The sequence below is a fragment of the Pantherophis guttatus genome, chromosome 8 (genome assembly GCF_059756535.1).
Source record: "Pantherophis guttatus breed Tessera chromosome 8, ASM5975653v1, whole genome shotgun sequence".
In the NCBI taxonomy this organism is placed as follows: domain Eukaryota; kingdom Metazoa; phylum Chordata; class Lepidosauria; order Squamata; family Colubridae; genus Pantherophis; species Pantherophis guttatus.
Genome location: NC_142070.1, coordinates 44,249,172 through 44,271,649, shown reverse-complemented (window position 1 = coordinate 44,271,649; position 22,478 = coordinate 44,249,172). Strand labels below are relative to the sequence as shown.

Below are 22,478 nucleotides of genomic sequence, written 5' to 3'. Positions count from 1 at the left end.
TGTTTGGTTTATGGCTGTGTGTGTTTGTTTCTTGTGCTTTCTGCTTGACTTTGTGCCTTGGAGACTCTGAACTTCTTTTGCCAAGGGAGCTCTTGTGGGTGTATTTCAGCATGGCCTCGTAGATTTAAGTTTGTTTGGTGGACTTATATGTTGCAGCAACTTTCCATTGTTTTATGGACTATTGGCCATTGCCTTGTGGACTAACCTTGGCCTGCTTCTGGCTGGATTTATTTGGGATAATTCTGAGGCTGTGTGAAGGGAATTGCTGGGGAATATCAATAAACTCTCTAAAGCACATCTATGTATGGGTGTGGGTGAGCGGGGCAGCACAGGAAGACACAGACTACCTCTAGGGGTGAAACTGATTTTTTTAATTAAAAGAACCACTTGCCATTTTAACCCAAAAGGAAGATAATCCAAGAGAAGAGTAGATTTTCTTTTAAAAAAACTCATACAGAGACAAAAATCATGTGCAATGCCAAGCTTTCCCACTTTTTCAACCAAGGGTTGTCAACTTTGGTTGAAACCTATATTGGAGATTGCTCCAATAATGTGTGCAAATGACATAAACACACTTATGCATCTGTATATAAATTCCTGAACATAGACACGTGTGCACGCACACAGGCATATGTATATAAGTATTAGCTAGAAGCTACACTCCAAAAAAGGCTGATCCAGAACAAAAAAGCTAAATTTATATTTGAATATTATATCCAAAGACCCAATTTATAAAATTAATGGACCCTTTATATACATATTGCAACTGTTCCTTCTTTTACCATAAAATACTCTTACATGAGTGTATACTTATACTTCCTTCCTCTTTCCAAAATAAATACCAAAGAAGAAAAAAAAGGAGAAAGTGGAAGGAAAGGCAAAAGATAGAATATAAATGAGTTAAAGGGAAGGATAGCTATGTAAAGGGAAGGGAAGGAAAAAAGAATAGAGAGGAGAAAGCTGAATGGAATTGGGACAAATAGAAGTACATAATAAGGATAGTAAGAAAAAAATAAGAGTTTTTTTAGGTATTACAACAAAGACTAACTTCATAGGCAAACAGCCCCTCCCACCCAATGGCTACTCTTCACCCATTGGTTACATTCAATAGTCTTGTCTATTTTCTCAGCAACTCTAAAATAATCTTTACTATCCCTTCCCTAACTCACAGTTAATTACTGGGATGTCCGCAATGCCTGGCCCAAAAAGTCAAAATGGCAGCTGTCATGAGGCAAATCTAAGTGACAGATTTGCCTCATGACTACCTAAAAATCTAGATGGAGCTTCAATTGCACTGTTACTGTTATCTTGGTTTGTTTTAAAACTATACCCTGCAGACATCCCTGTATAATTATTTGTGGGGGGGAAAAGTCATATTCCAATTGGGTAAATGGTACATGGCTGCCTTTTCAATGTAAAATTTCAGTGTAAAATTTTGAATCATTATGGTGGCATTGCACATTTGGGAATCTTAGGAAATACTTCAGGTGTTGTACAATAACAATAAACAGGAAACATTAGCACTTATGTGAAATGGGGAAGTATTGCAGAAATGGAATATGGCAGAAAAAAGCTCTTACTGATTGCAGACATGGAAAGCCTGCATTAAGAGTTCACTCCCCATAAATGTTTGCCAAGACAATAATTCATTTTCCTATTCAGTTATTAAAAAGGTATAATTCATTTATCGAACATTAAGAGATATTCAGACTGCATTTCCTTTAGATACATTTATGTTTGTGATTTATATCTTGATTAGTGATGCATGACAATCACATTTTAGAAGATAATATTATATTTGGGAAGAAAATGCCCTCAATCCCTGTCTTTTCCTTGTCTGGTGAATCAACTTTAAAGTTTTTTTAAAAAAGATTTTAATCGGCTTTCTTTTTAAAAAAGAAAAAGCTACAAAAGTCTTCATATGATGACTTGCTGACATATCAGATTAGGAGATTAATATGAATATAAATACTAGATTTTTATTCCTTCCATGCAAATTGGATTGGTGAATTTTGATTGTTTAGTAGAATTTGAAATTCATCCATATTGTTTTGGAATTCATGAATTTCTGTTTATTTAACCTTGTGCTTTTATTACCTTTTGCTCTTGATGGAGACGATGGAGAAGAGGTGGTAACAGGCTTCCTAAGGGTTGAATAGGTGCTCTGTGTATCCGTACGAGCAAGAGTGTATCGATTTACATTCTGATCAGTGTGGACTTTTTGCTGAGTTACTGCAGGCTCTGACTTCCTTCGTTTTCTGTAATCACTTGAAGTACTTGCAGAACTGGGGAAGAAAACAATAATGTAGCAAGACATGTCTAAAATGTCTCCTTAGAAGTCAACAAATAATTAAGCTCATTAGCCATTGCTAACATAACTAAATACAGTACCAATAAAAAGCCAAAGGCTTCCCTATGCAATCATGTCTGACTCTAGGTTGCGGAGTTTATCTCCACTTCTTAGCTGATGGAGCCAGCATTGTCCAAATACATTTTCTGTGGTCATGTGGCCAGCATGGCTATATAGCAAAGGTGCACTGAATGCTGTTACCTTTTTACCAAAGTGGTACCTATTAATCTACTCACATTTGCATGCTTTTGAACTGCTAGGTAGGCAGGAGCTGGGGCAAGGAACAGGAGCTCACCCCATTGCGCGGCAATAACAATAGCAATAGCACTTAATCTTACATACCATTTCATAATGCTTTATAGTCCTAAGTGGTTTATAGAGTTAGCATATTGCCCCCAATACGTTTGTAAAATTCTTTGGGATGAAGGGAAAGGTAAGGTTCTATTATTTGCTTTCCTTATGAGAAGGCCAAGTAATGTATATTGATTTCTTATTCATGTCCACCTGGAAATCTTCTCTACAATTTCCAAAACTACAACATCCGTTCAAGAATATAAAAAATGCAACATTTGTTCTGCTGCAATATTATTTATAAATAATAAGGGTAGAAGGGTAACAAAATTCTGAGACAAAGCTATGTTGAGACAGAAAATGAAGGACTCCATAGTTTAGCTATCCTGTTTGGTTATTTAAAATGTTTTAAGCCACTGTTTAAAATAAAAATGGTACATATAAAACATTTAAAATTGGTATATATAATAATTTATTTCAAAGCAACACTAGAAAATCATTTCAATCAGACCAATATAAAAATAATTGATCATTAAAAGCAGAGATAAATGGCATTTTATATGTAGAAGAAGTTCTATTCTACTCTTTACTCTGTCAGAGTGAAAAAATATTATGGCATTTGAGAAAGATGGAAGAATAATATCTTCTTAAACTGTATTTATGGATTTCTGTCTGCTTTAGGTCAAGATGGATATGTGTTTGTAGAAAAATAACACGTCCAAAGTGTGACATGTTTTTTTTCTACAACTACATATACTCCTTCCTTCCTTCCTTCCTGTTTGCACTGCAGAGATAAGAACATTCTTGGACTGATTCTTAGGATTTCTAATTGTTATCATATTTTACTTTACACCTCAAAACACTCTCTTCCAATGTGGCCCCTCTATATGTGCATAAATGTAAAGACCAAGATTCCCAGAATTGTGATTTATAATCCCAACATATTTGCAAGATGAGGTTGAGAAAGGCTACATCAAAATATATATCTGGATTAATAACATTTAGTTGCATTCAAGTTCATATGAATACATAACCATCATAATTAATAGGTATAATTGTAGCCTTTTATTTCTAGTTTTACATTTCCAAAGCCTGGGATATTACATTGACCATAAATTCTTACTACTGTACTACCATCTCTGCTGGTTGAGAAAGTTTGCTTTTTTGTTTTAGTTTTGAATGACTAGGTAGGATGTGGAGAAGATATATGATGACATATTTACACAAAGAAGCAAATTAAGTTTTACTAAATTACTTAAGATACATTGCAATACGAAGTGAAGCAGTTATAATCTATCTATAGTTTGTTAATATTTATCGTTCATAGCTCTAATTATATCCATAACACTAGTATTTTACAGATAGACTTTTCCTCCCAGAACCCAGGTCCTTCACTCTATGGTTCCCAAGTCTCCTCCTCTCTCTGGAATATAAATGGGAAGATGTACACTGTGTTGCTATGCTATCTTGTCATTCAATCATCACATGCCTTTACAAAAAGAATCTTATGAAAATAGCAAAGGATACAAGATGATCACAGAAATCTTATCCTGAAGCACAGTGTTTCTCAACCATGGCCACCTTAAGTCTGCTGGTTGGGGAATTTGGGGAGTCGAAATCTACATCTCTGGAAGTTGATAAGGTTGAGAAATAGAGCTGTAGCGCATACAGATAAATTATGCTTAATTCAAAGAGAAAATGACACAAGGAAGTTACGGGAGCTGTATAAAATGAGAATGCTTGCAGGAAAACTTGATCTATACTGTGCTTAACCTAAAAAGGGATATGGAATTATCTTTCTGTACAAAAAAAAATCCAAGCATATAATGTAAGAACTGTTGAAGGAGACTTTTTCTTTCTACTTGTATTTATATATTTGATTTCTCTTACCTAGAAGGTCTATCCACACGTCTGTCTGCTGGATTGTAGTATAAAGATGTCTGCAGAAATAAGCAAGCATCTTAATTTGAATTTCAAAAATATTTACAACAAAAAATATTGATTGATTGAAGACTCTCACAATCATTAGTATTAACTATGTAATTAAAAGTTGGGTAGCCTTTAAACTAATTTCAAATGCTGCTTTTGATACTGGAGCTAATGTCTTCAGAATTTTTTTCACCCAGTTTCTCAAATTAAACCTTATATCCTTATATTGACTAAATATTGGAAACTATAGCAATGAAAAAAAATCATGAGGTATTACTTTTCACAATATTAAAATCAAATCAAGGTGGGAATTATCTGTAAACACAGTTTAAACCTGTATAGCATACATTGCCATTTGTTGACTTTTTAAACTTCACATTAAGCACACAGTTTGGTCTCCAGACTTAAAGATTTTGTTTTGGCACAGGAGTAAAATTAAAAGGATTATTTGAGAATACAAATAGTTTAAATTTGTCAATATAAATTCAATCCTTAATAACAACAATTTTTAATCTGGTATTTTAGCAGATGTTAAGGCTTGAGCTGGAAATAGCCACATATATTATTACACGTAGTCCTTGCTTAATGACCACTCATTCAGCAACTTTTCACAGTTATGGTGAAATGAAGGGACTTATGACTGGTCCCGGTGGTTGCGGCTGCTGCAGCATCCCTTGTTGTTAGTCACAAAGTCATGTCCGACCCATTGTGACCCCATGGGCAACGTTCCTCCAGGCCTTCCTGTCCTCTACCATTCCTCAGAGTACATTTAAGCTCACGCCAACTGCTTCAGTGACTCCATCCAGCCACCTCATTCTCTGTCGTCCCTTTCTTCTTTTGCCCTCAATTGTTCCCAGCATTAGGTTCTTCTCCAGTGAGTCCTTCCTTCTCATTAGGTGGCCAAAGTATTTGAGTTTCATCTTCAGGATCTGGCCTTCTAAAGAGCAGTCAGGGTTGATCTCCTCTAGGACTGACCGGTTTGATAGTTTTGCAGTTCAAGGGACTCACAGGAGTCTTCTCCAGCAGCATCCCTACATTCATGTAATTGTGATCCGGCAATTGGGTCTTGGCACCTGACTCATAATTACAACATTCACAGTATCCTACGGTCACATGATCATCATTTGTGACCTTCACCGTCAGGTTTCAACAAACAAAGTCAACAGAGAAGCCAGCAGGAGGACTAAGTCACACCTAAGGACCATGCGGGATTTGTTTAACTGGAACTGCCCTAAATGCCATTGTAAGTTGCAGCAGTCATGTGATGTCACTTTACAATATTGCTTCGTGATGGAGCTGCTGATCCTAATTATCACTGTTAAAGGATGACTACCTGTACAGTATAACCAGCAAGAGTTGGGAAAAGAAGAACCCTATCCCAGGTACAGCTTATCAAATACATAAACCATCTGTCTAATTAATGGTACATATATTTTTCATGTAATTTCAGAGACAATTTGAGAAACTGCAATTGCAATTACATACTCTGAACTATTGATCTTTTTAGAAAAGCAAAAGCCTTGTGGGAAAAATATATAAAAACATTGCTTTAAATTGCATTACAACCCCTAACCAGTGTTACATTGCATTTATGCAGAAAAATACTAGAATTTTACTTTGAGAGTTGCTGAACTGTATCCTGTTCTTGTTCTCTGGAGCTAACAATAATCCTCCAGGCTGCCTCCCATCCCATCATGTGTTACCTGCTGTTACTAACTGGAGGAGCCAAGAATTAAACTTCTTAATACAAAACTTACACTCTAGAACTGAGTTACAGGTCTTTCCTAGTTAAAAGAACCCATCTTGATATTTGAAAACAAACCCTTAACCTAATTATAATTTAATTTCTCATCAAATGTTATTTCTTCTTGGGGTGGTTTAAGTCATTTTAGTGAGGCAAAGGTGATTTTAGTATGATATTACCTATAGAGGTAGTGTAGACTGACAAATGTTACTTCTTTGCTTGGGTTAGGAGAATGTCCACTATTGCATCTAAGGCAGGCAAGTTTAAGGATGTTAAAAAGGAAAGCTTAGGAGCTTGCAGTGTAACCTCTGCCAGCTGAAGTGGCAATATCCTTTGCCTAACTTTACTCAGCATTACTCTGCAAATTGTATCTGTAGAAGAAGTACACAGATTGTCCTCAACCTATGACCATTTGTTTAGTGATCATTCAAACTTCTGACAGCTCTGAAAAAAGTGACTTGTAACCGGTCTTCACACATATGACCATCACAGCATTCCCAAATTCACATAATCACAATTCGGGCGTTTGGCAACCAGATTTATTTATTAAATTTCTATGCTGCCCATTTCACTAATACAACAACCCTTGGCGGCTTATAACAGTTGCAGCATCCTGGGCTTACAACAAGGAAAGTCAATGGGGGAAACTAAATTCATTTAATGACTGCATGATTTGCTTCACAACCATGGTGATTTGTTTCACATTTGCAGCAAAAAACATTTTAAAATTGGGTGCAATCAGATGATGACTTCCTTAGCATCACTTAGCAACAAAAATTCTGGTCCCAATCGTGATTGTAAGCTGAGGAACACCTGTATGAAAATGTAATTCTGTATTCAAATTGTAGTATTCAGGCCAGACTGGGATTTCAGAAATATATAATATATATAATAAACCTTTTATAAGGCAGAATCAACTATTAAAGAATTTGGACACAAACCTTTAAGAAGACTGAACTCATGAATCTCAACTTAGTACTTTTATTAAAAAGACTATTATGCATATTAGTAGACCTGTTAATATAGAGAATCTTCATTGTTTGAAGACTGCAGTTTACATAAAGACTCCATAGGATAAAAGCTTGTATTAAATGGGATAGAAATGGAAAGTCATCATTTTCCCCTATTGCCCTATTGTACTAACACCAGCGTCTTGGAAATCTTCATGACAATCTCTTGCTTGAGGGACACCCAGTAGAAAGTATTGGCTTTAGGCAGAGAGAGTCGGCATCATCAGGTTGCAAATTTTGATGGACAGGAAATAGCAGCAAGATATATTCTGAAAGTTGCTCTTAATTCTCTCGACTACTCAATAAAGATACACATTATGCTCTGTTAATTAATTACAGACATGCAGTTGGAGAGCCTAAAGAACATAGTTTACAAGGAAGTAACATTGAAAAAAGGCCAATATGGCTTAAGAGCTTCTCATTATCTAAATATACGTAATTCTACAGATATATCTATTATTTTCACTTCTTGGTAAGCAAAAGGAAACTGTGTAACACTATTATAGAAAACAGATTTGGTTTCTGCTGCTTTAAGAAAGTTGAGTTTTTAAGGAGAATATGTTCAACTGATGCCAGAAAGATCAACATTCATAATAATCAAAGCACCTAAACTTTAAAAAAAAACCAAGAAGATTTGAGAAATGCTATCTTCTTTGTTCAGATGTTCAGAATCTAAATACCGGTACGTTTTTATTTTTTGTAGATGCAATGTTTTTGAACTATTTATTGAGGTTTTTTTTTTATTTCAATGACTATTCAGGATAATTCTTGGAGGCTTAGGTCAAAAATAACAATATAAAAAAACTGAAACAAGATTGCCAGGGAGAAGAATGGGGAGTAACCCACAATAAATAATTAACAATAAACAAGAAATAAAAGTTTGCACAATCCATTTTATTTTACTATTACTTTAAAATTCTTAACTCTTGTCTGGTTATATGAATTTTGAATCTAAACCATTATTAAGCATTTTTTGAATTAGTAATTTACTCTCCTAATTTCCCACAGATTACTGTATATAGTTTATACACTTCAATTTCAACACCTGAAATGTACAGTGATTAATGAGTTCACTTAACATGATACCTTAAATTCATGTCTTTCTAATGTTCTAGTGCAGGATTTTATTCAAATAGCAAAAGTCAGAATAATAACTATCATTCATCATTTTCCTCCCATTTCCCATTTCCTAGTGCAGCAGCAATATTTATTGTTAAATGGTTACTGGAATGAGATTTTTTTGATCCCAAATTGTCTTGTTCAGCAAGGCAATTGACATATTCTTTCTGTTAAAAAGTGTTGCCTTGTGATTAGCTGGATTGAGCTTGGAGTTTGGTTTGGTGCCTGGGAAAAGATAAATTTGGTTTCATCCTTGTTTGTATTGATTATTGTGAACTATCTACGACTATTATATGAGATGATAATGTACTTTTTGTAAACAAATAAAATAAGGAAAGCATTGCTAGGATATTTTCATTGAAAGATATTTCATATTTATGGGATTGTAGCTGGACATTTGTGTGTGTTAATACACTAGAAAAAAGAAAGAAGTTATAATTGTATCACTGGAATGATTTTTGTAGGATAATATGCAGGTGAACAGAATGTCCTGTAATTAAATAAGAGAAAATTCAATATTTATGTTGTCCCCAAATTTTAACCATCCATTGAAGAAACATGCTGATTTACCTCTTTGGAAAGACCTGGAGGATTGTCTTGAACATAATCCAAAAGCTTTTTAGGAGGCTGCATCATATAGGTAGAATTGCGAGATGAAATGGAGAAGAATCAATGGCAGCAAGGAATGAAACATGTGGAGAAGGTGACATAGTTAGAAACTGAGTGTTGACAGATTACAAGAGTGGTAAAAATGCAACAAAATGAGAGGATCAGTCGGGGGTAAAGAATATGTGATAGTAGCTAATCGTTTTAATAAACTTTCCACTGTTGTTAGTAAAGCTGAAGTTAAAAAGCTAAACGAAAACATAACTCTCCCAAATTCAGTAGCATTAAATTGGGAAAGATGGAAGAATGATGGGATGAAAAAAGAGAGAATATAATACACTTGTTCCTGTTTGAGGTTCTGCTGTGTTTTCAGTGAAGCTAAGTGCTTTCTGTAAAATTATGGATACAATCCAAGCTTTGCTATTCTGATTGTCTTCTTCACTGGGTTAGACTTGAACAGATGTTGGCTCTGGAATGAAAGCGCTCATGATGGATTGTATTCAAGATCACAGAACGAACTGTAATAAACAGCTCTCTTTAAGATCAGAAAAAGTACTAGTATATTTAGGTTAGGCTGCTAGAAAATAAAGTTGCTTCAATATAGCAAATTGTTACACAGAGAGATTTAGGGTCCAAAATACACTGAGATCCAGAAGCCAAAGTAAATGGACAGAAGCTATTTATACGAAGGGGGCAGGGATAGATTTGTAATTGTAAAAGAAAGAAAAGTGCAAGGCAGAACATTGCTTTGATTTCCAGTAGAGGCTGAATTTACCATAATGTCTAGGTTGGTCTTCCCAGGTTGCACTGAGATGGTTGTTGCAGAGCAGGGGTGTCAAACTCGTGTCCTCAGCATCATCACGTCACGTATCGTGACTTTTTCCCCCTTCACTAAACCGGGCATGGGTGTGGCCAGCACATGACGCATCTGGCCCGCAGGCCACGAGTTTAACACCACTGCTACAGAGGAAGCAGCAGTTTTGGGAAATAAGGTCTCTGGTGGACAATTAACAATGACGTTGTCGAAAGTCATTAATGCCTCTTCAATTGTCTGTCATTTGTGAAAAACAGGAATTTATTTCTTTTGGTAGGGTTCTCAAATGAGCTTTCATAACTTTTAGTGTTGTTCTGATTGAATTTTTTTTCTTTAAAATCAAGAAAGCTAAATTTTTGTGAGATTCTTGTATTATTCACATAGTTTGGTGACAGATGAAAAACATTGAAGGATGATGGAGGGCTTCTCTTGTGTTATGATTATGAATCACAAGAAGAAATTCCACAACTTTCCGAATCCAAGATAGCCTGGCTATTGTAAATGTTATTTTGGAAATTACTGGAAAAAAAGCTGGTTTTATGGCTTCCTCCAGAAAACTGAGGAGCACCTAAATTCAGTTTGGGACAAATTCTGATATGCAGAACTGTCTTAGCCTTCTAGCAGCTGTGCTGTTTCACAGTTTTGTCCTCAAACCTGGGCAGCTTATGATTAACTTCCATCAAAAACTTACACATTAGTGGTGCTAATAGTTTCCTGCACACCTCATAACAGCAACGCCATCCCAGAAGCAGAAGGCAGTTGTATTCCAAATGATTGTGGAGGCTGCAAAATCTGCAGGTGGTATATTCTATTTATATTTAGAAAAATAGCCAAAGCAGACAGCTGATGCTTGATAATACAGAAAAAAAGTTTCTTTTCAATTAGGGAATATCAGTATTTATTCTCTTTCAATGTTTTTGCTCCATATAACTTTGTGCTTTATAGTAATAATTATTCTATTAAATCTAAATTAAATGAAGCTAATAATACAAGTTGCATTTGTCTAACTTTTTGTGAAAAAGCTTGAACACTTACTGAATCCAAATAATTAATTATTATCAGTTTCTTGTCAACTTAAAAAACTCTGTCAGCAAACATGTGAAAAGGGGTTTATTAGGAATCCACTTTATTGATTATTCTTAAGCATTCCTATAGGTTTCTCTCCGCCTCACCAATTAAATTTATATATGATAACTGCATATATAAATATATAAACATATACTTCAAATACAATTGTAGTAATTATTCCATTTTGAATAGATGCATTTTCAGGATCTAGGCATTTTTTTACTAGAAATGTGTGAATTGGTCTAAATCCCTAAAACTGATATATTCTTGCCTCACTTACCGGACGTCCAAACTCCAGTTCTGAAAAGAATTTATACCAGGGTTCATTTTCTAAATCTATGTCATCTGGATTTATGCGATCAGTCTGGAACAGTTGTGAAGGAAAAAGGGAAGGAAAAGGCACACACTGATGAAAGTGTCAGGATGTCATTAAACATACATAATAGGAAGGAAAGAAAGTGAAAAAAAAAAAAACCAAAGGAATGGAGAAGGGAGGGTTCATGGTGAAAAGAGATTTGATCTGAGAGTTGTCACACACTGACTGAATTCCTCTTTTTGGTCTGTCCTCCAAATAGTTGTGGTGCATATACACAATATAAAAAATGCAATGTATGTGTGTTTATGTGTATGTGTATGTATGTATGGTTTTGGTGTATTCGGGTCTTTTCCTGTGTAAGATTAATAGTATCTTGGTGACGTTTCGATGAGGTCCCACTCGTCATCTTCAGACTGGTGTCTTTGGCTTCGTGCTTGTGCGAGGAAAGCGTGATCAGAGCTGCTGTCTCTCTATAAATACTGCTGGCTTTGTTGCTGTGAGCAGGTTGGTTGCCTGTGTTGTTACATCTTGATTGGTTGATGGAGTTGATGTTTGCAGATTAGTCAGCTGTTTCGTAACATCCTGTGTGGGTGAGGTTCTTGATGTGTGCCCATTAGTCTTTTGTGTTTTAATGACCTGGGTAATGGGCTGTGTATTAACATCCTGAGTTCTAGTGTTGTGATATCCTGAGTTATTTGATGTAATGTCCTGAGCAGATGGCTGTGATGCCACATCCCGGGCTTTGGTTTGGCTCCAAGTTTGAGGTCTTGCCATGTGTTCATGGCGTGTGTCAGTTTGCTTTGTGTGGAGATCGGAGGGGGGTGCAGCAGCTGGTGATGCCGCCATGGTCTGGCTTCTGGATGGTGGTTGTATTTCGTCTACACCTCTACCCGTGAAAATCTATGAAAACATACACACACACACACACATATTATATATACCTGTTATGTGTTTGTGTGTGTGTGTGTGTAGTATTATGTAATTCTTGTAACTTTTATGAACTTTTTTTGTTTTGAAGTATGTTATCATATACAAGTATTAAAATATTCTATTTTTTTTTTAAAAAAAAGTAGTTCCTTTTTTAGTATCTGTTTAGACAAGCGTTAGACAACCAGTGATAATTAGATGGAATTGATTTGGAGCAATACTTGAACCACCAAGGAAAGTGTGTTAATTCTACATTTTAAAGCCAAGCATATAGCTGTAGTATGGCATTAGCTCAAACATCTCTAAAGCTTCAGCCAAAATTAAAAAAAAAAATTCCAAACAATATTGATGGTCCTCCATGTAGTAACATATTCTATGTAAAAAGCAGGAAGGAAAGAGAAGAGCCATATATAGCATCCAGCATAATTACATGATACTCAGTCATTCCATTAAAGCTTACCACCAATGTAAAAACTGAAAATAAACCTAGATATCCATGAGGAGTCCCCTTATAAAAGTATATCAGAACTAATTTACTATCCAACACACCAGAGATTGGAATGGGTATAATGAATAATATTTCAAACCTCACTCAGACTGATTCCCTTCATGGAGAAAGAATGTAATGCTAAATAATATCTATGTACCATAATAACTTTTATTGCCAATTAAATATCATCTCTTCTACTCTCTGATTAGCCTCTAAGGACCAGATGGATTACATCTCAGAGTTCTGAAGGAACTGGCAGACATGGTCTCGGAACCACTGAACCATATCTTTCAAAGAACCTGGAGCACTGGGAAACTATCAGAGGACTGGAAAAGAGCCAACATAGTTTTCATCTTTAAAAAAAATGGATCCATAAAACTACAGATCAATCAGCCTGACATCAATGCCTGGGAAGAGCCTGGAAAAGATAATCAAGATCTGTGAATAGCAAGCAAAGTTATAACCAGAAGCCAACATGGGTTTGTCAAAAAGAGATCATGTCATTCTTTGACAAAGGGACTAAATTAGTGAAGTAGTGAAATTTTGTGGCCATAATATATTTAAATTTCAATAAGGCATTTGACAAAATAGATCACAACCTATTTCTTGGTAAGTTACCAAAATGTGGGATAGATAGCAACACCACCAGATGGATTTGTAACTGTCTGACAAATCACACTCAATATGTAGTCCTACATCTAAATGGAGGGAAGTAAGCAGTGGGGCAGTCCAAGGTTCTGTCTTAAGCCTAGTGCTCTTCAACATCTTCAAAAACAATTCAGATGAGGGGACAGAAGAGGAACTGTAGACAGCACCAAGCTGGCAGGAATAGTCCCAGAAGATAGGCTCAAGATTAAAAGGCTCTTGACAGACTTGAACACTGGACTCTATCTAACAAAATGAAATTCAATGGTGAGAAATGCTGTTTTTCTTAAGCAAGAAAAAACAAATGCACAGGTATAGAATAGATGGAACTTGGCTCAACAGCAGTAACTGTGAGAGAGATCTAGGAGTCCTACTGGACGACCACTTAATATATGAGCCAACAGTGTGCTGCAGCCACCAAAAAAGATAATGCAATCCTAGGCTGCATTAATAGAGGGATAGAATCAGGATCACAGAAAGTGTTAGTACCACTTTGTAATGCCTTTATAAGACCATACTTGGAATATTGCATCCAGTTTTCGTTGCCACAATATAAAAAAGATGTTGAGACTCTAAAAAGAGTGCAGAGAAGAACAACAAAGATGATTAGGGGGCTGGAGACTAAAACATATAAAGAATGGATGCAGTAATTCTGTATGTCTAGTATATTAAAAATAAAGACTAGTGTGACATGCTATCGGTCTTCCAATATTTGATGGGCTGCTACAAAGAAGAGGGGGTCAACCTATTTTCCAAAGCAGCAGAAGGCAAGACGAGAAGCAATGGATGGAAACTAATCAAGGAAAGAAGCAACCTAGAACTAAGGAGAAATTTCCTGACAATAAGAACAATTAATTAGTGGAACGACTTGCCTCCAGAAATTGTGAGTGCTCCATCACTGGCGGTTTTTAAGAAGAGACTAGACAGCTACTTGTTTGACATGGTATAGGGCCTCCTTTCTGAGTGTAGGGTTGAACTGGGAGGATCTCCAGTGTCCCTTCCAACTCTATTTTTCTATTTTGTTATTCTTTCTATGATCATGTGTATCCATCCCATCAAGCCCAAAGAAAATAAGAATGATATAGGATCTCCTGCCATGGGCAGGAGGTTGGACTAGAAGTCCTCCAAGCTCTCTGCCAACTAATTATTCTATGTTTTATGTTTTAATGCTGATAATTAAAACATGGCAGTGAAGAAACAGTGGCAGTTGAAAAACAGTTTCTGTAAAGTCAATTCCTTCAGCCAGGCTTTATGTGTGTTATTTAAAATTGTGGGCTATACAGTATCTATGTTTTTAGAGCAACTTTCAATATATAAACTAAAATGCTAGCAGAGTAGGCATGCTGCGGGTCCCATCAGTCTGACTACTCTGGTGGGCGGGATCCAGCCTAAGGATCTTCTCTGCCATTGCACCTGGTCTGTGGAACATCTTGCCTCCCAATGTGAAGTCAGCCCTGAAGTGGTTCGGGAATAACGAGAGGCACAACCAAGCAAGTGACAACAGCTCTTTAATTTACAGTGAGACTTCAGCAAAAACTCAGAGGCTGCAGCCCTCCTTATATACAATCCTGGAGGGACTGTCAGCCAATCAGAAACGTAGGCAGTTTTGAAACTCCCGCTCAAAAGTATCAATACATAACACCCCTCCCTTCCCAGAAGGCACTGTCATTCAAAAATTTACATAAGTACACACAAAATCTCGCAGGTGCCCAGGGCGAGTTCTCGTCCTAGTTGACCTGCGCAGTTCAGTGTTTGGTGGGGCGTCGAGCTGGTCGGAGGGACTTTCTGTCTCTCCCGGCTCCGCCAATGGAACCTCCTGGATTTTGTCCGGGGCGTGGTTATCCCCGGTTGGGAGTGGCGACTCGCTGGGGCGGCGCTGGAACCAGGGCTTGTCAGCTAAGTATTCTCGCGAACCCGGGCTTGAGTTAGCTGTTTTGGGAAAGTTGTTGTAGTTAGGCTCGGATATGTCTAAATTTATGTTTGCTTCGCCGACTACCCTTTTTCTCAGCTGGTCTATGTGGCGCTTCCAGAGTCTGTCTACCCCTACATCTACCGTATAAGATTTCGGGCCCGTTATGCCCACTATGGTTCCTGCAACCCATAGAGGTCCGCTGGCATAGTTGCGAGCGAACACCGGGGATCCAACCTGAAACTGTCTTAGTCCGGAGGTCTCTCCCTTGAAATTTTCGTGCGAATAGTTGGGGTGAAGCCTATCTAACACGCACCGGAGCTTCCTGCCCATGAGGAGCTCTGCTGGGCTTCTCCCTGTGGCTGTGCATGGTGTGGCATGCTGGACAGCTAAGAATTGATCTATCCTGGCCTGCCAGTCCCCGTTATCTAGTCTGGATAGGGCCTCTTTGGCCGTTCTTACAAAACGTTCGGCCAATCCGTTAGAAGCTGGGTGGAACGGGGCCGATAGGGCATGGCGGATGCCCAGTCCGGCCAAGTATCCCTCGAACAGGGTTGCTGTGAACTGAGGCCCGTTGTCAGATACTAGGGTATCCGGTAGGCCATGTGTGGCAAACAGCTTGCGAAGGGCTTTAATAACAGCCTCGGCTGTGGTAGAGGGCATTAGAATGATTTCAAGCCATTTCGAAAAGGCATCTACTACAATTAAAAACGTTTGCCCATGGAAGGGGCCAGCAAAATCAATATGGATCCTCCCCCATGGCCCTTTTGGTTTCTCCCACTCTCGGATGGGTGCTACCGGGGGATCGGGCCGAGACTCCTGGCAGGGTCTGCACTTCCCCACCCACTCAGAGATGACTTGGTCCATGTTGGGCCACCATACGTAACTGCGGGCTAAACTTTTCATTCTGACAATGCCCGGATGCCCTTCGTGCAGCAATTCTAAGACCCTCGTTCGTAGTTTCGTTGGCACTACCACCCGATCACCCCACAACAAACAACCACCTTGCGTAAACAGTTCGTTTCGTTTGTTTACAAAACCTTGATAGTCCCCCCGTCCACCTTGACCGGCCACCCTTTTAGCACCCACCCCATCACAGTACGAATGGTCGGGTCCCTGGCTGAGGCTTTAGCCACTTCGGCAGAGGAAAAAAGTCCCAAAGTTAATGTGTCCAGTAGAAGGACTGAGGCCTCAGGTGTTGGATTGGTCAGTAAGTCAGGTAGGGGACAGCGGCTGAGGGCATCCGCGTGACCCAGGGTCCGTCCAGGTCGATGTACAAGCTGGTATGAATAGGCCGAAAGAAAAATAGCCCATCTAGTCAAGCGTGGGGACAGAGCAGCGGGGGTGGGCCTGTCGCCTGCCAAAAGTCCTAGCAAGGGCCGGTGATCAGTCACAAGTTCGAATTGCCGGCCAAATAGATATTCGTGGAACTTTTTAACCCCCGCAATTGCAGCCAGAGCCTCTCTGTCCAATTGGCTATAGTTTCGCTCTGCGCTTGACAGGGTGCGAGAGTAAAACGCAGTGGGCGCCTCTAGGCCGTTCGGAAGTCTATGGCCCAGGACGGCACCAACTCCTACGGGGGAGGCGTCACAAACCAATACAAGCGGTAGCGCTGCGTTGTATTGGATTAGGAAACTGTCTTCTGATAGAAGTCTCTTAACTGCCTCAAAAGCGGCTGCTTGTGGTTTCCCCCAGACCCATGGTACATTCTTCCCCAATAGTTTGTGTAGGGGATCTGCGACGGTAGCTTTGTCTTTCAGGAACATTGAGTAAAAATTGAGCAGTCCAAGGAAGGCTTGGAGCTCAGCTTTGGTCTTGGGGGCAGGTGCGCTCTTAATTGCTCTCACTTTGCTTTCAGTAGGGTGGATGCCTGTGCCGTCCACCCTGTACCCCAAAAATTCAATGGAGGGGACAGCGATCATACATTTATTTTTCTTTAACCTTAGTCCCGCTTCCCTAAATCTGGAAAGGACGTTCCTTACTCTGTCCCCTAACTGATGTTCGTCCTGAGCGCTGACTAGAACGTCATCAAAATAGGGCATCACTCCGGGAAGCCCTTGCAGAAGGCGCTCCATGGTGCTTTGAAACAGGCCGGGTGCGACGCTCACCCCAAACTGGAGCCTGGTGCATTTGAATGCACCCCTATGAGTAACAATCATTTGTGCCTCTGCCGTGGCATCATCAACTGGTAATTGTTGATAGGCCTGAGCCAGGTCTAATTTGGCAAAAAATTTTCCGGGCCCCAGGGAGTGTAGTAGATGGTCCACGATCGGCACCGGATAGGCGCTCGGCTGCAAAGCCTTGTTGATCGTGCACTTGTAGTCGGCGCAGATTCTAATTGAGCCGTCAGACTTTACTGGGGTCACTATAGGGGTTTCCCACTTTGCATGGTCAACGGGAACCAGCACCCCTTGTTTAATCAGTTTGTCCAGTTCCGCATCGATCTTTGGTTTCAATGCGAAAGGCACCCGTCTGGCCTTGAGTCTTATTTGGGCTATGTTGGGGTCTAAATTAAGGGAGATAGGGGTCCCCACATACTTGCCCAACGTGTCCCCGAAAACGTCCTGGAACTCGGTCAGGAGACTGTCTTTTAACGATGACTTGAGCATCTGGTGGACGCCGGTGAAGCCCATGCCGAGGGCTCGGAACCACCCCATGCCGAGAAGGCTGGGAAGCTGCTTCGTGACGATGGTCAGTGGCAGGTCTCTTTCGTAGTCTCCGTAGGTGACTTGGAACGTGCCCACGCTTTCGAGGGGGACTTGGTTCCCCTGGTAGTCTAGGATGCGCAGTCTCTGTTTGGAGAGCTGGTCCTTCCGGAACGACGGCAGGAGGGTCTTTAGGGTCGCCCAAGACATTATGGAGAGAGCCGATCCGGTGTCGATCTCCATTGAGCATGGCTTGCCGTTGATTTCGACCACCGTGCTGACTTTGTCCTCGATTTCCGCGCTGGCCTGGTCTATGTGAATGCTGCGGCCATCTCGAGGTTCAAATTCATGCCGTTTTTTCGCGCCGCCTTCTCTCGTTGGTTGTTTCTGGCGCATTGATTCTGGTTGGCTGCGGCGCTCACGTGGTTGGTGTTTTCTGGGCAGAATGGCTCTACAGACTCGCGCCAAGTGCCCTTTTTTCTCGCAACGCCTGCAAATAGCCTCCCTATATTTGCAGGACAGTCTGTCATGGTGCCCTCCGCAGCTGGGACAGCTTCGTCGGGGGCTGCCTGTGTCCTTTCTCTGGTGCTCCGTTCGGAAGACGTCTTCATCCGACTCGGACTCCGAGCTGGATCCGGCGTCTTCTCTGTGCACCGGGGCAGACTTGGGGTTGTCTTTGCTGGTCAGCGGACGCTGCAGCGTTTCTGCGGCTTTTGTGGAGGCTTCATGAGCCCTGGCCTCGTCTAGGGCTCCAGCGAGCGTTAAATCAGGCTTGGCGAGTAGGCGCCGTTGCAGCCTAATGTCCCGGACACCACAGATGAGTTGCTCAAGCAACGCATCGTCCAAGTCTCTATAGTCGCAATGGGTTGCGGCTTTTCTCAGGCTGGCCATGTATGCGCTGACCGGTTCTCCCTCTCGCTGTACGCGCTGTCTGAGTTGGTATCGTTGCACGAACTTGGAGGGCACGGGAGCGTAGTGAGCCCGGAGCGTGGCCATCAGGGTGTCCCAGGAAACGGTCTGGACCGGCGTTGGCTCGCACAGTGACTCTGCCATCTCGAACACGTCCGGTCCGCAGTGGCTTAGGAAGAGGGCCCTCTTCCGATTAGCGGAGAGCCCCTGCATGTCGCTGGCTTCGAGCGAGCATTCGAACCTCGTCAGGTACGAGACCCATTTTTCGCGGGTCGGATCAAAAGGCTTGGGCGGAACGTAGGCAGACATGTTCGGTATGCCTCCTGTGGTTCGCCTCGTCGCCTAGCTGAAGCTCGTGGTCTCACTGGTTCGCTTGTTGTGACCTCTATCCCAACTTCGTCGCCAATGAAGTGGTTCAGGAATAACGAGAGGCACAACCAAGCAAGTGACAACAGCTCTTTAATTTACAGTGAGACTTCAGCAAAAACTCAGAGGCTGCAGCCCTCCTTATATACAATCCTGGAGGGACTGTCAGCCAATCAGAAACGTAGGCAGGTTTGAAACTCCCGCTCAAAAGTATCAATACATAACAAGCCCCAACCCTCCTGACCTTCTGGAAGAGCCTAAAGAGCCTGGAGCTAACTGGCAGAGCCTAGTTAGCTTGGGGCTCCAATGGGGGAGCATCACAGTGGAGGTAGCTGATTGACTAACAACAGAACCCACTTCCCTCCCATCCTGCTCCCACCCTCCCCATCATTAACTGAGCAGTAGTGTTTTGAATTTTGTGTCAACTTATTTATGTTTTTAATTTATACATTTTTATTTTTTATGATTGTAAGCTGTCCTCTGGAGTTACCCTGAGATAAGATGGGCGGCCTATACATTTTATAAACAATAATTAAATAAAAATCCAGCATTTGGCATGTATTATGGTTTTTTTCCCTCCCAATAGGCAGCAGAGGGCAGCACGAAACAGGTATTATGTGTTCTTAGCTTAGTTCTTAGGTTGAGAGCTACATGCAGAAATAAGTTTACAATTCTGAGGCTGAACTTTACTTTTCAAGACAGAAAATTTACACTGAAAGTTCTGACAACATGATTCACATTAGAAGCAGCACAAATACTAAATACTTAGCATCTTCCATCGAATATTTTATGCATAGGCAAAAGTACAGGGATAGCTGATGTTTCAGTTTGTCACAACTGCTGACTTTATGCCCTGACTTTATAATTGTTTTCTTTTTTTTTCTTGGCTCTTAATACATTTTCCTGAATACTGATGGGAATGCCAACTGCTGGCACAATCCCTGCAGGTGTTAGAAGTGTTTGTTCTTCCTGAATGCTAGAATTTCCTGTCTCGTTCGAGAAGGAGGAGGAGGAGGAAGAGGAGGAAGAGAAGGAGAAGGAGAAGGAAAAGGAGAAGGAGAAGGAGAAGGAGAAGGAGGAGAAGGAGAATTGTTCTAAACAGATTTTCTTCTGTTTGAAAGACAATGCCATGGAAACGCAGAATCAGAATAATATAAACAATGCAAGATCCATGCATTGGCTCTGCTCTTCCGTTACTAGTGTATAAATACAACAGAAGAAAAACTGTTGCAGGTATAATGAATGGAAGACAAAAACAGCAGCAACCTAGTTAAACCAAACCAGAAGGTATGCCCGCTACCACTATGAAAACTCTTAATATTCTCAATCCCTGAAAAGTTAGTGGATGTCGTCAAAAATTTCTAACTTTTCTTTTCTTTTTATTTGCCTGTTATTTTTATTCTTCCCATTGTTTCTTTAGTGGTCATCATCGGAAGCATGAACAGCATCCTGCACATTTAAAGAAGAGAGCACCAAATACCTTTGTTTGTGGGAGAGACACTGCCTGCTAATGATCACAAATGCAAAGCAAGACTGGGAACGGCTGTAAATAGAGGAGTGTCCATTAGAACACTGGGTAAGCAGCCAGTATCTGGTGGGGCAATGTCTCATTGACTTGAGCTCTCTCTCTATATTTTAATATATATATAATATATATTTTAGAGTAAATACTTGCTGATTAATAGCTTCTGAAAGTTCCCAAGTTGGGAATGGTGACATCTTCCTCTATTTATTGTTAATGGATGTCCTTTAGAAATAGACAATGGAAAGCCTAAATATCTACTATAACTGACAGGAGAGACTACCAAGCACCAGATCTGAACTGAACAGGCAGGAGGCCTTGGGTTGTAAAACTAATAAGATGTAGGTTGAAAGACAGATAAGCTCCTACTTTTGAATACTCTATCAACAATATCCAAATGTCTTATGAATGAAGTATTTTGATCTTAGTGGGGAAACTGGACTATCAGGTAGCAGGAAAATTTCTGCATCAATACAGAAAAAAAGGAAAATAATCCAAATATAATAACAATAAAACCACCAGATAAAGCTCAGTCAGACTGTTTTTGTTATAAATATTCATAACCACTAAATATGTTGGTTCTACTAAATTCATACCAAATAAAACTAATTTTCATGTTGGTCTAAATTCTTGGATTTACAATCCACCTAGAGCAGTGTTTCTCAACCTTGGTAGCTTGAAGATGGGCGGACTTTAACTCCCAGAATCCCCCAGCCAGCAGCGCCGGCTGGGGGATACTGGGAGTTGAAGTCCACCCATCTTCAAGCTACCAAGGTTGAGAAACACTGACCTAGAGGGCATACGTTTCTGGAAGGTTATTCTAAAAATAAACTATTTTAGTTTGGGAAAAGCAACTCTATGAAGTTTTTTGTAGGGGTATGCCTAAAAAAACCCCTATACATATATTTTCCAGAAATAAGGATGGTGACAAATTATGGATTAGTATACTCAGAATTGTTAAAGATCCATTCTTCTGGCATCACTAATCTATATGCATCACAAATGCTGTTGTTCTCACAAACTATCCCAAATTGAGGCAGGCATTCTCTTCAGATTTACAAGAAAATAATTAATCATATAATATCTGTATTATCAATGTTCACATTTAAGCAACAGAAACTAACAATAGGTAGTCCTTGACTTACAATCATTCGTTTAGTGACTGTTACAATAGTACTGAAAAAAAGTGACTTATGACTGTTTTTCACAGTTATGACCCCCATAATCACATGATAAATATTCAGTCACTTGGTAACTGGCATATGTTTATGGACAGTAGCACTACCCTGGGGTCATGTAATCCCCATTTGTAACCTTCCCAGATGGCTTCTGACAAGCAAGGTCAATGGGAGAAGCTGGATTCACTTAATAACTGTGTGATTCATTTAACAACTGCACTGATTCGCTTAACTGTGGCAAAAAAGATCATAAAATGGGGCAAAATTCACTTAACTTTCTTGCTTAGCAGCAGAAATTTTGAGCTCAATTATGCTTGTACATAGAGGACTACTTATATGATGTACATGTAGCTTTATGTACAGCTATATGTACATCATATAACTGTACATATTCTTATATGCAACCATAATAAAGACAGAAACAGTGGACAAAGACTAAGAAGAGAGATTTTATCCAGATCAGTTATCAAAATTTTTTATTCCCTTCATTAAGACAACACTATCTGTAAGTAGTGTGTATATGAGTGTGGTTGTGTATGTGCATGTGTGAAAGAATTAGCAGGCCAGTAAGATGCAGATGATGATGAAATGCTAGGAGAATTTGAAATGATGAAAAAATTCAAGAAGAATATCACTGGAG

The 22,478-nt window shown here is 39.7% G+C and overlaps 1 protein-coding gene across 13 annotated transcripts in view; it reads right to left on the bottom strand.

Moving 5' to 3' along the window:
• Positions 1 to 22,478, bottom strand: part of SORBS2 (sorbin and SH3 domain containing 2) — a 209,857-nt gene that overhangs the window by 34,137 nt on the left and 153,242 nt on the right. For 7 of the 13 annotated variants that reach the window (XM_087874682.1, XM_087874683.1, XM_060686783.2 and 4 more), the window contains 4 exons: positions 11,212 to 11,295; positions 9,014 to 9,070; positions 4,532 to 4,581; positions 2,098 to 2,285 (listed from right to left, as the gene is read on the bottom strand). In XM_087874682.1, the coding sequence (XP_087730808.1) occupies positions 2,098 to 2,285; positions 4,532 to 4,581; positions 9,014 to 9,070; positions 11,212 to 11,295 (379 nt within the window). The remainder of the gene's footprint in view (positions 1 to 2,097; positions 2,286 to 4,531; positions 4,582 to 9,013; positions 9,071 to 11,211; positions 11,296 to 22,478) is intronic. The other 6 variants (XM_087874685.1, XM_060686785.2, XM_060686786.2 and 3 more) reach the window with 1 other exon arrangement.